Genomic DNA, 15,681 nt, shown 5'->3' with positions numbered 1-15,681 from the left:
AAGGAGGAAAGAAAGGATGTAGAAAGGGCATTCAAAAACCCACTCTCTTTGAGACAGAAAAATATATGTGCATTTATCTTTCCTTAGCAATCCAACTTCTAGAAATCTACTCAAAACTATCCGGTGAAAATACAGTTTGGCCTGATTTACAGGGCCATTTGATGCAGAAATAGTAAATATGGCATAGTGAAAGACTAGAAACAACCCAAATGTCTATCTGTTGGAAAGCCATGGTATGGCTGTATGTTGGAGACTGCCTGCCCACCAGGCTTTCTGTGTCTGAGAAGCAAGCCTTTTCTTAAAGAGGTAGCTGATCAGAATATCTCCATGTCTGTCATGGGTAGGTTTGGGTTTTGTTTTAAGGATCTGTTGAATCATAGTCTAGGCAAGAAATGTCGTTGGCAACAAAGATGGAGAGAAGCGCGCAATTCAAGATACATTTTGGAGGAAGAATTGATAGAATTTAGTGCTAGGTGATGTAGGATGTAAGGGAAAATAGGAATAGTTTTCATAAATGCATGAAGTTGTGTAGGGAGGCAGATTCAGCTGCTGCTGGCTAAAGTGCTGCTTCTCACCATGAGGGCATACCAGTAGCCTCTTCCTCCTCCCCAGGTCCTACCCACTGGTTTGCCTTTGCTATGTCAGAGAGGCTTCTTTGAGAGTATAGAGTTAACTTTCAGGGCCACCAATTAGGTGAATGGCCCCTCTGTGTATGTGCAGTTGGGAGTCACCTTGGAGCTTGTCTGGATCTTACCATGTAAGGGAAAGGGGAATAGGGTGGGGCCCAATTGAAACAAGGCGAAGCTGCCAGGTGTCAGGGGAGCAGTGCAGTGTGCTTGGGGCTTGATGAGAACTGTGCAAGGCAGTTATAAGTAGTAGAAGACAGTAAAGACACAAGCTTCATTTTAAGTCTAGGCTAATTGTGTGACCCTGAGATAGTCCTCTGAGCCTTGTTGATCTTAGGTATATTTAATTTAAAATATCCATTAGATGGAGTTCCCATTGTAGTGCAGCGGAAATGAATCCGACTAATAACCATGAGGTTGTGGGTTTGATCCCTGGCCTCACTCTGTGGATTAGGGATCTGGCATTGCCATGAGCTGTGGTGTAGGACACAGATGTGGCTCATATCCTGTGTTACTATGGCTGTGGTATAGCACAGCTCCAATTCAACCCCTGGCCTAGGAACCTCAGTACGCCATGAGTGTGGCTCTAAAAAGACAAAATAAAATAAAATATCCCTTAGATAATTCAGGTGGAGACTTCAGTTAGATAGTTGGCGTTATGATTCTGGAGCTTGGAGAACACTCAGAAAGTACAAATTGGAGATTCTTCGGGATATATGGAAATGATTACCTAAGGAGAGAGTGTAGAGAGTGTACACTCCTAGGCCCCAAGAAGAAGGCCTAGCAGTTCCCTGGTGACTCGACAGGTTAGGAATCTCGTGTGACTTGGGTTGCTGTTGTGGCATAGGTTAGATTCCCCAGGAACTTCCATATGCCACAGGCACAGCCGGAAAAAAAAGGGGGGCCTATAGGAGTAAGTCCTGAAGCACTTCAGAGGTTTGGCTAAGAAGGAAGAGCTAACAATTCAATACAGGATACTTAGATATTTTACAGACATTTCACATTCAGTAAGTCTAAACCAGAACTCCTCTTTTTCTCTATTTTCTACCACGATTATTGTCATTATCCATCATCATCAGAAACTTGGGAATTGTCCTGGCCTTGCTTACCTCCACATACTTGATGACCAAGATCTTTTTCCTTGTGAATATCCTAATAGTCTGTCTTTTTCTTCTTTTTCTCTCCATCTTACTGCTATTGCCTTGATTCCTGCCCTCATTATTTCTCATTTGCATTTCAACAGTAGCAGTTTAACTGATTTCTATATTCCAGGCTCACCTCCCTGTAATTCAATTTCGACAGTTGCCAGAGTCATTTTTTTTTTTTAATGTGGTATAAACACATAAGTCTTCTGCTATGATTGCCAGATTTTGCAATTAAAATACAAGGCACCTAGTTACATTTAAATTTCAAACAAACAATGAATAATTATATGTCCCATGCAATATTTAGGACATACTTACGCTAAAAAAATTTTTTTTGCTTATCTGAAATTCAAATTAACTGAGCATTCTACCCTTTTATCTGGAAATCCTACTCTTGCTTCAGAGTCAGAATATTTTGCCATCGCATTCAAGATAAAATCTAAATGTCCTAACATCGCGTTGTAAGATTCAGTGTGTTCTGAACCTCTGCATGCCATCTGAACAGCTTACAGTATCTTGAATTTGCTATATTCCTCCATACCTAAACCTGTGTTTACCTTTCCCAGAATGCCTCCTTTTCTCAGTTTTCTGGTAAATTCCTATTGTTAATAAGACTCAGGCATCACCTTCTCTAGAAAGTCATTTCTAGCCCTTACTCCCCACCCTGTGGATAATAATAGGAACAACAGCTTTTCTTTTGTAGTCTCATAACATTCTTTACCTGATATTATCACAGAACTTATCATTATTGTACTTTAATTAATTTTGTACCTCTCTTCCCTAGATTGTGAGTTCCTTAAGAGCACAGTAAAAATTGTGTCTTTTAACTCTGTATCCTTGGCACATAATGGGCTCTCAATGTATGAATGAACCAGTAAATGAGTCAATGAGAAAGTAGGAAAGACCCTGTAAGCATTAGCCTGATACTTGGCCATTGGTGCTAACCCAGCTCTCCTCCCTACCTTGACTCCTGGGGAAGTCCATGTTGCAGCAAGTCACCACCTTTGCCTATCATCATCTCTACCTGCCAAGAAGCTCCATTAGAGTGAGAGACAGGTTTTATTCTTTGTATCCCCCAGGGTTTTGAATTGTAGGTGCTTAGTATACATTTATTGAATGAAAAATGCATGAATGAATGAGTATATCTTACAGGGCTCCAGTATATCTGTTGTCCCTTGCATTGTACCCCTGCATCAGGTCCTAGGGAGGGAATCCTCCAGCCATGACAGTTTTGAGTCTCAGGGAAGACTCCATAAGGGGGGAGCTGCAGCTTCTGTAACAGTGTGTCTCACTTCTTGCCCACCTCCTCTCAACCAACGAAAGAACTCTTTTCTCCCTACAGCATCTGGCACATAACAGCTCATTAGATATTAGCAATCATTCACAGATGGAGCCTCCTTTTTCTTCCAGACTCCAGCCTCTTTGCCATTTCTTTCCCACTTTCAGCGCCCATGCCTGGAAAGCCATGGAGACCTGCCATTGCCTTCTCTTCCAGGGATTATGGTCTTTTCCCTTCTCACACAGGGAAGCAAGGGTTTTCTTTTGTCTCCCACCAGGGCAGATCAATTAAATAGGACTAATATTAAATGATTCTAATTATTTTTATTAAGGCTTAACTACTAAATTCCTTTGTCAATTAAATAATTGTGTCTTTATGCTCAAAGGTCTTTTTTTATGTATATAGAAGTTATTAAGGAAAATACCACCTGCAAAACTGTTAATGACTTGTGCTCTGTGATTAGTTCATTTTAGTGACATTTTAAGATTTAATAATTAATCTGGCTCAAGTTCAGAGAAAGACAACTCAAAGCCAGAAATTCCTAGCCAGCAAGGAATATAAACAAACCTTACAATTGTTCCCTCAAATAACAAGAGCCATTGAGATCAACTTCTTGCAATTAGAACTGTTTTGAAAAAATGCGGGAGAAGAGTTCAAGGAAGCGTGTCAAAACAACAAAACTCGGCCTACATGTTCATTATTGTAATTGATCAAAGTCTGTTTGTAATAGATTTGAATGTGAATAAATTAAATGTGACATTGATTTGGCAGAGGCACACTAGTGATTGGCAAGAACATGTAGCAGGAGCAGCTTCTGTTAAAGCAGAATTTGCTTGGTTGGTGTTTCATTCTAATAGATTTCTTAGCAACCCAATGCTATCATACTAACCCAAGCTCTCTCATTTATTTACTCTTTTGGCTTCTACTCCCATCAAGCAAGATTAAATTCATTTTTGATTACTAATCTAGCAGGTGTTGCCTTTGGTCTGAACGTAGGGTATCTTTTGGTGACCTATGCACCTCCTTCCTTTTTTTCTCTACTCTCTTTCATATATTGAAACAAGGTGATCTAACATCTTATTTCATCCTGGCAGTTTAACTTGTAGAACTAGAAAATGTAGTTTAATTAAACAATTTTGCAATGTTTTCAAGTTTAGGCATTACTACTGCTGCTTTTCTTAGGTCTGAATTGTTTCTTGGTATGTTACAAAATTGACATTATAAAAAGAACATTCATCTTAGAACATTTTTAAACAGATATAAATCAAATTCCCATAATAATTATGTTGATCGTGGTGTGGAGTGTGTGGCATATACTGAGTGGCTAATTTCTGGATGAGACCATTTTACACTAACCAAACATCTCTATGGTTTGAGGACCTGTACTGTACTTTATGCCAAGTCTTCACTTATGATATATTTACTAAATCTTTTTATAGTCTTCAAAATGCTTTTTCTTAAAAGACTCAAAGCCAATTTATTCATACTTTAAAATTTTTAATATTCATTAAAATAAGAATTATTAATTATAGAGTTTAATTTATGGAAAGAAAATGGAACTGTCAAAGTCAAATATGTTTATCTTATATATATAGCACATAGTCTAGTGAGAGGAGAAAAATGTATAGATTAGGGAGACTGTATTTAGTAATTTAAATATTTTAGAAAATTGGTCTAAGACCAAACTTTCATTGTATCTTTATCTTATGTGCATTTTGAAAAATTATATGCCTACATTCAGTAGTTATGGAAAGTATACTTCCATTAAGCTTTTGCCACAAATGTATTGCTAATTTATAATTTTAAATTATTTTTATTTATAAAGTGGTTTTTATTTTTTAATTGAAATATAGTTGATTTACAATGTTATATTAATTTCAGGTGTATAGCAAAGTGATTATATATGTGTGTATATATGTATAAGCTGAACATATATTTATAAGCTGAATATATATGTGTATATATATCTTTTTTTCAGATTATTTTCCATTATAGGTTATTGTAAGATATTGACTATATTCCCTGTGCTATGTAGTAGGTCCTTGTTGGTAATCTATTTTATATATAGTAGTGTGTATATGATAATCCCAGTCTCCTAATTTATCCTTCCCCCTTTCTTTCCCCTTCAGTAGTTTTTCTATATCTATGACTTGAGCTATAATTTTAAGGGGGCTTGAGTTCATCACTGAATTAATAAATAACATGAATTTTTACTCACTATAAATACAGGGGTGAGCTTCTTAAAGGCATCCATAGCTTTTCCTTTAAAAAATATCTTTTTCAAAATGTAATCCTCACAATCTATAGTACTTTGTAATTTGACATAGAACAATATATAGACTCAGACATTTAATACATAATACTTTTGACAGCTGAATTTGTCTGTTTTCCCAATATTAAGGCTCCATAAGCAATTCAAGCCTAAGCTAATTTGCTCCCACTGAACACCCCTGGTGCCTGTTGAAATGGAAGGGATTGTCACAGAACAATAAACAATATATTTATGGAAAATTCTGAAATATCAGATTTTGGTACAGCTTGTGCTTTGTCTGTTGTCAGTATGGTTTCTTTTTCTTTTTCTTTTTCCCTGAGATTGGTTGAAATGATATCTTTCAATTCATTGAAAGGGTACTCTTTGATGCGACCTTCTCAGAAAGGAGTTGACCTCATGCATGACTTCTTTTTTTGTTTTTCTTTCATGCATGACTTTCCAATTGTCCACTCCATATGGCTCAGCTTCAATGGAGAAGGGCCACTGTTGACTTACTGCTTCAAATTACAGGCCAGTGAGTTCCCATGTGGCTCAGTGGGCTAAGGATCTGGCATTGTCACTGCAGTGGCTTAGGCTATTGCTGTAGCATGGATTTGATCCCTTGCCTAGGAACTTCCTCATGCTGGGGATATGGGAAAAAAAAAAATTTCCAAGCCAGGGCAGCCAGGACAATGGTGCAAGACATAGAAGGTTTGGTGGCCAAAAACTCTTTGTCAGATGGGAATGGGGCTGGAATGAAGCATCATTAGTTTGATGCTGTTAATTTGAGGGCTGCAAATGGTCAGAACAGTCCTCTTACCCTTCAGGCTGCACTTCTCTTCCATTCACTGGTAACTGATATCTTTGCAAAGCTTGAGAAGTCCCTCTGGTGGGAATATGAACATGATAACCCCCAAAATCTATAGCAGTAGTTACAGTGCACAATGTGATGATTTTTGTGTGTGCTCAAGGAGTTAGGAGTGGGTGGACATAAAGTTCCAGGGCATTGACTACCTAGCAGAGTGTCCCAGAGTCTAGCATTTTTCTAGGACTGCAATGAAGTCCTTCATTCTGATATTTTTGGCACTATTCATTCCTTTATGTAGAATCTAAGTTTCCATCTTATATCAATTTTCAACCTAAAGTACTTCCTTTAACGCTCTTTTAATAAAGGGTTTTTGTGTGTGTGTGACAAAATCAACCTTTTTTTTTTTTTTTTGGTCTGAAAATATTACTAACCTTCATTTTTTAAAGGATACTTCTACTGTTTATAGGATTCTAAATTTCCAGTTTTTATTTTCCTTCAGCATTTTAAAGTCATTCCATTGTTTTATACCTTGCATTGTTTCTGATGCAAACTCAGTAGTATTTCTTTGTCTGTTATATGTCTTCTTTAAATAGCTTATTTTAAGATTTTCCCTTTATCATTGGTTTTTAGCAATTTTATTTTGATGTGCTTTGGTTTTATATTTTTTTTAGTCATTATGTGTTTTCCTTCCTCTCTCTTCCCTTTTTTTGATTCCCAGTTACCTGTATGTGAGCCAGCTTAATGTTGTCCCACAGCTCACTGAGGCTATGGTTAAGTTTTTAAGCTTTTTTTTTTCTCTCTCTCTCTTTCTCTCTCTCTCGCTGCAGTTTTCATAGTTTCCATTGTTTTGTTTTCAGATTCATTGTTCTTTTCTTTTGCAGTGTCTAATCTATTAAGCCTATCCATTATATTTTGTATTTTGTATATTTTTTGTCCCTATAAGTTCCATTTAGTTCTTTTTAATTGTTTTTCTTTTCTCTTTATGTTCATTTTTCTTTTTAAGTCTTTGAACATATTTATAGTAGTTACGATAAAACCCTATTTTTTAATTTCATCATTTCTATCATGTTTGGGTCTGTTTCTGGTTGACTGGTTTTGGATACACTTTCCTTCTTCATTTCTTGACTGGATAATGAACATTGAAATAGTTTATTGTTTACTGTCTGGGTTTTGTTTTTCTCCTTTAAAAAATGTTGAGTTTTATTTTGTAGTATATTAATTTACATGTGAATCAGCCCAAACTTTTAGAGGCTTATTCTTAAGTTTTGTTAAAGTGCATCTAGAGAAATACTGTTCAATAGGAGTTTTGCAATAATGGAAATGTTTTATAATTGTACTTTCTAATATGTACCTTCCAGTAATTGCATTTGGCTACTAAACACCTGAAATGCATCTAATGTTAAGCAACTAAGGAGTGATTTTTCTAAAGTCTTTTTACTGAATGCCCTGTAGGTTTGGTGAGGCATCTCTGGCTGATTAAAACTTGAATGTCTCTTAGTCTCATACCAGCAGCAGCAGTTGTTCAGTTTACAGCTCCCAAGTAGTTACTCTTTGGCAAGAAATTGATCTTCTTGGTCCTGTAGAGTCTCACCCTACCCACATACAGTTTAATATTCAGCTGAACACTCAAGGGGACTCCTATGCAGGTTTCTAGAACTCTCTCCCTCTGTTTGTTCTGGTTCTCTGCCCCACAAATCCCAGCTTCCTTGGCCTCCCTAACCAACCATCTCTATCTCTTTAGCTCAAGATCACAAACCTCTGCTTGAGTTCCCTTACCCTGTGCAGCAGCCTATAATATGCATCCAGACAAAAAGCTGAGGTGATGCAGGGCTTATCTCATTTGTTTCCCTTCTCTAGAGGGTCTCACAGTATTGCATTGACTGTTGTTTAGTATATGAAAAGTTTATTATTTTTTGTTCAATTTTCTAGTTGTTTATGGCTGAAGAACTAGTCTGGCACCAGTCAACTCCATCTTGTTTTCAAGCTAATAGATTATGTTTTACTAACACCTCTGGGGTGTGTGTGTGTGTTTAATTCTTCTTTTTTTAAATTTAATTTTATTGGAGTATAGATGACTAAGTTGTATTAGTTTCAGGTGTATAGAAAAGTGAGTCATACATATAAATATATCCATTTTCTTCTCATATAGGTTATTACAAATTGTTGAGTAGATTTTGCTGTGCTGTTATGCAGTGGGTTCTCGTTAATCATCTATTTTATACAGTAGTGTGTATATGTTATTCCCACCCTCGTAGTTCTTCCCTCCCCTCAACATTTTCACCTATGGTAACCTTAAGATTGGTTTTGAAGAGTTCTTGTTGTGACTTACTGGTAATAAACCTGTCTAGTATCCATCAGGACTTGGGTTTGATCCCTGGCCCCACACATTGGGTTAAGGATCCAGTGTTGCCGTGAGCTACAGTGTGGCTCAGATCTGGTGTTGCTGTGACTGTGGTGTAGGCCGGCACCTGCAGCTCCAATTTGCCCCTAGCCTACAAACTTCCATGTGCCTAGGGTGCAGCCCTAAAAAAAAAAAAAAATGGCAAAGATTGGTTTTGAAATCTGTGAGTTGGTTTCTGCTTTGTAAATAAATTCTTTTGTATCATTTTTATTAGAGTCCACATATAAGTGATATCATATGATGTTTGTCTTTCACTGTCTAACTTCTCTTAGTATGATAATCTCTAGGTCCATCCGTGTTACTGCAAATGGATTCATTCTTTTTTTTTTTTTTTTTTTTTGATCTGTATACTGGCTTATTTAAGTAATTACTTTCCAATTGTGAATTATTCCATCCTATATCTTCTTACTTCTTTCCTATTTAGAGGAGATCTAAATAATACTTCTTTTAGAATGGGTTTAGTATTGCTGTATTCTTTTAGTTTTTGTTTGAGAAATTCTTTATTTATCCTATTTTAAATGATAGTCTTGCCGGGTAGAGTATTCTAGGCTGAAAATTCTTTCGTTTTAGAACTTTGTATCTTGCCACTCTATTCTGGCCTGAGGAGTTTATGTAAAGCCATCAGCTAATGGCCTTGTGGAGGTAATTAACTCTTTGTTTTTCTCTTGCTGCCATTAGAATCCTTTCCTTAACTTTAAGTTTTGCCATTTTTATTATAATAGGTTTTGGTGGAGGTCTGTTTGGGTTCAACTTGGCATGTTTTATATTATCCCATAGATCTCTTATATTGCTTTCTCTTTTTTTAAATTCAGTTTTCTATCTGCTTTCCTGATTGGGTGAGTTCCATTATTCTTTCTTCCAAGTCACTAATTTGTTATTCATTCTGCTGTTCAATGCCTTTAACTCAGATTTTGTCTCTGAAAATGAATTTTCTAATTTGGCTTGGCTCCTCCTTTTACTTTCTAGTTCCTTTTTAAAGTAATCTGTGTTATTGTTGATATCCATTCTTAATTCCTTCAGTATTTTTATTACCTCCTTTTTGAACTCAGTGTCTGTTAAATGGCAGAGGTCTGTTTCATCATTTGCTCCTTCAGGGAAATTCTCCTGTTCTTTTAACTGGGAATGGTTCCTGTGCTTCTTGATTTTGCTTATATTTTTCTAATTCTGTTAGTTTAGGGAAAACATCTATCTACCATAGTCTTGGAGGGCTATTTATATGTGAAAGTATCCCTGGGTAGCTTGTGAGGGCTGCTTTTGGTTTGGATGCTTGCTTTCTCTTTCCTCAGTGTGTGCACACTATTATCCCCTTGATGGAGGGTGTGCCAGTGTATGGCCTGCACATGCTTCCAGGGAGGTGGGGGCAGTAGACAGTGCCTGTAGCATTGCCTGGTTGCCAGGCCCTTGGCAGTGGTGAGAGCCCTTGGCAGTGGTGAGGGGACACAGGCTGCTCCTGGTTGCAGTGCCCTGAACAGTGGCAATGACCCTCAGAGAGGTGGGGGTAGCACCTAGAACCCTTGGCAGCAGCAACAGCGAGGCATGTCTATTCTCAGAGGAGTGAGGGCAACAGGTGGTGCTCTGTTCCAGGGCCCTCCATGGTGGCAATGACTCCTCAGGTGACTGGGGCCACAGATGGTGCCTGTTCATGGGACCTTTAGTGGTGGTTCACTGTGCTCACTGCAGGAGTCTGATATGGCTGAAAGGTTTGCACCCCATAGCCCATGCAAGAGGTACCCCACTGCTCAAGAGCTGGCTCATCCAGAGAAAGATGTTCCTGTGGTGGTCCTGCCTATCCTCATCTTGCCCTCCTCAAAAATGGCACCTTATTTCTCTGGCAGGCCCAGGCCTCCTCCCACACTCCATCAGCTATGGCACTCTACTCCCTAGCCCGTGGTACACCACTCCCTAGCCTCCTCAGGCTATTTCCAGGCTAGTCCTCTGCCTGGAACTGATCTCCATAGCCCAAGTCTCAGCTCATTCCCCACTCAAATGTCTCAGGCTGTGGCTTCCCGGGTAATGGTACCAATGGTCTGTGTGGTTCTCTCTCTACTTTGCCCTCCTCAGTGTGGCTGCTACACTTTTCTCCAAGGCTTTGAGGTTCCCCCTCTGCCCTGTCTGATGTCCACATCAGTTAGGTGGGCTCCCAGGGTATGGAATTTTTTCCTCTTTCACAGCTCCCTCTCAAGAGTGCTGGTTCCATCCTGATTTTTTTTTCTTTTGTTCCACCCAGTCATATGAGGTTTTCTTGCTCCTTTTGGAGGTCTTATGTTTTCTGCCAGCATTCAGTAGATGTTCTGTATGAATTTCTACATGTAGATTTTTTTTTTAATTTCTTTGTGGGAGAAGGTGAGTGCCACATCTTACTCCTTCACCATCTTGCTCCTGCTTCCTATTTCATTCTTTTTTATGACTGAGTAATATTCCTTTGTATTTATACACTACATCTTCTTTATCTGCTCCTCTGTTGTTGGACATTTAGGTTGCTTCCATGTCTCGGCTGTTGTAAATAATGCTGCAGTGAACATTGGGATTTATTATCTTTCTGAGTTATGGTTTTCTCCAGATAGATGCCCAAGATCTATCATATGATCCAGTAACACCTCTGTTCTTAATCCAGTGGTGATGGTTACTGCCTTTGCTGGAGACTATAGCATGTCAAATTGCATATTTTTTCATTCTGGCAAAATTGAGTTTTTTTATTCTTCATAAGGATAGCAGATGATGTGGGGATTTTATTTGCAAAAATTTCACACAAATAGTTATTCAATGTATGTCACAAATTAATGGGTTAAAATTTTAAGTACTTAAAAAAGCTTAAGTATTGAGATATAAGTTTGGTATCTTTATTTTATTGTATTTTATTTTATTTTCCCACTGTACAGCAAGGGGATCAAGTTATCCTTACATGTATACATTACAATTACATTTTTTTTCCCACCCTTTGTTCTGTTGCAACATGAGTATCTAGACAAAATTCTCAATGCTGCTCAGCAGGATCTCCTTGTAAATCTATTCTAAGTTGTGTCTGATAAGCCCAAGCTCCCGATCCCTCCCACTCCCTCCCCTTCCCATCAGGCAGCCACAAGTCTTTTCTCCAAGTCCATGATTTTCTTTTCTGAGGAGATGTTCATTTGTGCTGGATATTAGATTCCAGCTATAAGTGACATCATATGATATTTATCTTTGTCTTTCTGGCTCATTTCACTCAGTATGAGACTCACTAGTTCCATCCATGTTGCTACAAATGGCATTATGTCATTCTTTTTTATGGCTGAGTAGTATTCCATTGTGTATCTATGGTATCTTTATTTTTAATGGGATGAAATAAATAATCACTATTTAAAAATCCACCTGTACCCTGTCCTGTTATACTATTACTATCCTGTAACCAGCTCTTTCCTAGACTTTACAACAGCCCGTTAAAGACAGTATTGTAATCTCCATTTTATACATGAGGAAGCTGAGACACAGAGAGGTTAAGCAATATTAACAGGGTCATACAGCTAGTAATAGGCAAAGCTGTGATTCATATACAGTTAGTCTTGATTCAGAGCCCATGTATTTAACTGTAAACTTTCAAAAGACCTAAGAATATGAACAGTATATATATGTATATATATGTGTGTGAGTGTGTGTGTATATACATACACACACACTCACACACACACACAGATATATTCATATAAGTATTTGAGGTATAAATGTTTACACATGGTCACTGTATTCCCATTTTCAGATAAAGAAACTGAGATTGCAAAAAGGTTAAGTGACTTTCTTGGTGTCACAGCTAGTAAAAGGTAGATTTTGGATTGAAACAATGTGTATTTAGGTTAAAGAACTCTATGTAGAGAGTCATCAGAGTGCTAATTTTTTAAATGAAAAGGTGAAATATTGGAGGCAACAATAGGGATAGTCATGGTATAATGCAAGTGATAAATACCATACAACTATTTTTTTAATGTCAAAGTATTTATTAACAGGGAGAAATGTGGTATGTGAAAGGATAAATGTTTGTTTTAAACACATAAACATTTATGTGAAGACTTAGTTACTCTTGGTTTATCCCTATACAAATAAACAATGTTTTTATTGATAAACACGCTGAGACCTAAGGTGTTATTATTCTAAGGAAATAATGTAAGGAAAATTCCTTGCTTTACAGTAACTTTTGCTGTAAAATAGGCTTTGTTACAAAATTACTTCTGTTTAAATCCACAGGTTCCTATTTTCTCCACCTAGCTACTTCCATTTTATCTCTTCCAAATATTTACAAAACTAGATTTCCTTTCATAAATGATTTATGCTCTGTTTAATTTTTCTGGAAGTTGTTTGCAGGGGTCTGGTAAGTGTTAGTTTTTTTTAAAAAAAGACCAAAAATTTCCAGGAAAAACAATAGTCTCCATGTTATTCCAACTCTGAAATCTTTAATCTTCATATTAAAATAATCAACATACTCAGATTGGCTTTTTATTTGCCTAAATAGCCATTATAAGAAAGAAATTGATTTGACAGAGTAATGGTGAGTAAAGGGAAATTATGTGAAGACAGGGAGAAAAAAGAACAATTCTCTGCCCTCGCTTTCCTTTTATGGAGAAGGCATAGGCTTATGCTAGCTGCATGACTGCTACAGTAGAGCTGGAATCTGTAAAAAACAACATGACTGATCCTCTTAAACCAAAGCCAGCCGAGCTGCTCTGTAGCATCTTGCCACCTGTGGCAGGTTGCCAGTGCAAGTTCAACCCAGTCCTGAACTTTTCATTCTGCTCAAGATAAAGAGCTTCCATGCAGTTCATAGAGGGCTTAAAGAGTATAGAGATGAGGTGAAGATGAGATGACCTCAGAATGAAAAATATTTCCATCTACTTTCATTATTTCCGGAATCTTAGAGGGATTTTCTTTGTGACATATGATCTCCTTACTTGAGAATTCTATAGGGTGTATGAAAGGCAAAGCCTGATTACTCTCACCCTCATTCATAGCCGCTGTTCCTGAACTCATACTTACTGTGGTTAATAAACTACTCATAGGGAATTGATTTATGTTGTGGAAATTACAAGACTATTTATAAATATCCTTTCCCTCACATATTTCATTAGATTGGCTCTTCTTTGTATCTAAAACTAAAAGTCTATAACACAGTAACCTCCCCAAATATTTTCTCATCATTACAATTATTTTAAATGTGATTTTAAGTATCAGAACTTACCTTTTTAAAGGACTATTATTGCTTGAAATTCACACTAGAAACAGAAAGGCTGCATCATCCCCAGATGTGCCCTTGTTTTAAATGTTGAAATTAAAAATAACTTGGGAGAACTTATTTTTTGTCAATGTTGTCAGATATTAGTTATGTTCTCATTTATGTTATAAATTATATATTCTTAAAGAAAAATTAGAAAATAAGCAAAAAGAACATTTAAAATTTTCACCCATTTGGAAATAATCATTTTTTAAGATAGAAGAGGAAGAAGGGATCAATAAAAAGATGTACTTACTACATTTCATCTGTTTTTAAGATGCGTATCTTTTCAAATTTTAGCATGTCTGAAATCAGGGTGTGTGAAGGAGTTTAATTGCCTTTTTTAGTGGTACACATGACAGTAATACATCTTAAATTTGATGGTCTTATATTCAGTGAAATACAGTAATAGACTTATTGTTGGGGTATAGATCCTTACAAATAGAATAGCAAATCTGAATGACAGAACTGCAATGCACAAATTGTTTGCAGTGATTTGAGGAACATTTCCAGTAACAAAGTGCTACTCGGGAACTGGCGTTAAGTGGTTTGTTTCACTTACTGTGTAGTAAATATTTCTATTTTGTGATCCTTTCCATCTTTTTGTTATAGTATACAAGGACAGGGGTGTTTAATTCAAATAACAAAATTTTTTCAGACTTACCCTGTACATACCTATATATTATTTAAATGAAAAGCAAATATCATGTATTTTTTTACTAGCTTTTTAATTTTTATAAAACCTTCAGTTTGGGTTTTCTGCTAACTAGAAATTTAATGATTTCTTCCATTTATTTATGCATACAGGAAATACTAAAGAATGAAAAATATAGAGAAGAAATGCAGACAAAAAGCAAAGATTTTTACAAAAAAGAAAAACTCATTAGTGAAGAGAGCCACAAGGAACTCTTAGCTTCACCAGTTCAAACACAGATTAAAGGACATGCCTCTGCTCCATACTTTGGAAAGGAAGAACCCTCAGTGGCTCCCACCAGCACTGGTAAAACCTTTCAACCAGGATCCTGGATGCCACAAGACAGCAAGCACCACAATCAGTGAATGCACTGTGGTAAAGTCATTTCATTTATATGTATGTAACTATTTCAACAAATAAAAGTAAAAAAGTTATTTTGTATTTTCCAACTATACAGTTCTCTATTTCATTAAGCTTATTGACTTTTAGTATGCATAAGAAGTATGAAGTTATGAACTATAGAAACCTAACTCCTTTTAAACTTAAATCCTTCACTTGACTTAGTCCATTCTGTTTCCCTCTTGGATTGCTCCCTTGAGGAGTATTTTGTAGCTATAAATGCTCTGTACATTTTGGATTCTTAATAATCATTTACAAACCATCCAAAATAAAAAAATCCATAAAGATCTTGATGAGTAGATGGGAGAAAGCTAGTTTATGGTGGGATTGTGGTTGGAATCTGAAGGGAGGAATTAGGACCAATAGAAGTAGACAACAGATCACAAAAGTCTGAAAGGACAGTAAACATAAATGGTACAATAATAATAGCTCTGTGAGATTTAAAATTACTTTGAGAAAATAGAAAATAGGAGAGGCTTCTTAGAAAGTGATTCCTCTGGCTTGTATATTGAAGACAATTATAGACAGATAATATTAAAACATTATACACAAAAGTTTTCTGAAGTGCACAACCAAGTTTTTGTTGCTAATGGAGCTCTGATTCTAATATAGAGGTCTTCTCACAGTGCTTGGCATTGAAATAGGCACTCAATATATGTGTACTGAATAAATGACCCAAATTTTAATGCTCGGAATAATATAAAGAAACCCTTGATTTAGTGTTAACAGTGAATTCCTAAAAACACATAGGGGTTTTTTTGTTTGTTTATTTGTTTTTGTCTTTTTGCCATTTCTTGGGCCGTGCCCATTACATATGGAGGTCCCCAGGCTAGGGGTCGAAT

The 15,681-nt window shown here is 36.7% G+C and overlaps 1 protein-coding gene across 1 annotated transcript in view; it reads left to right on the top strand.

The window, feature by feature from the left end:
* Nucleotides 1-14,886, top strand: part of NDUFAF2 (NADH:ubiquinone oxidoreductase complex assembly factor 2) — a 180,962-nt gene extending 166,076 nt beyond the window's left edge. Inside the window, exon 4 of the mRNA XM_047755408.1 lies at nt 14,554-14,886. Coding sequence (XP_047611364.1) covers nt 14,554-14,805 — 252 coding nt within the window. The 3' untranslated portion in view covers nt 14,806-14,886. The remainder of the gene's footprint in view (nt 1-14,553) is intronic.
* Nucleotides 14,887-15,681: the final 795 nt, after the last annotated feature.

Source organism: Phacochoerus africanus, chromosome 1 (genome assembly GCF_016906955.1).
Source record: "Phacochoerus africanus isolate WHEZ1 chromosome 1, ROS_Pafr_v1, whole genome shotgun sequence".
In the NCBI taxonomy this organism is placed as follows: Eukaryota; Metazoa; Chordata; class Mammalia; order Artiodactyla; family Suidae; genus Phacochoerus; species Phacochoerus africanus.
This window is presented reverse-complemented; position numbering and strand designations above follow the sequence as displayed.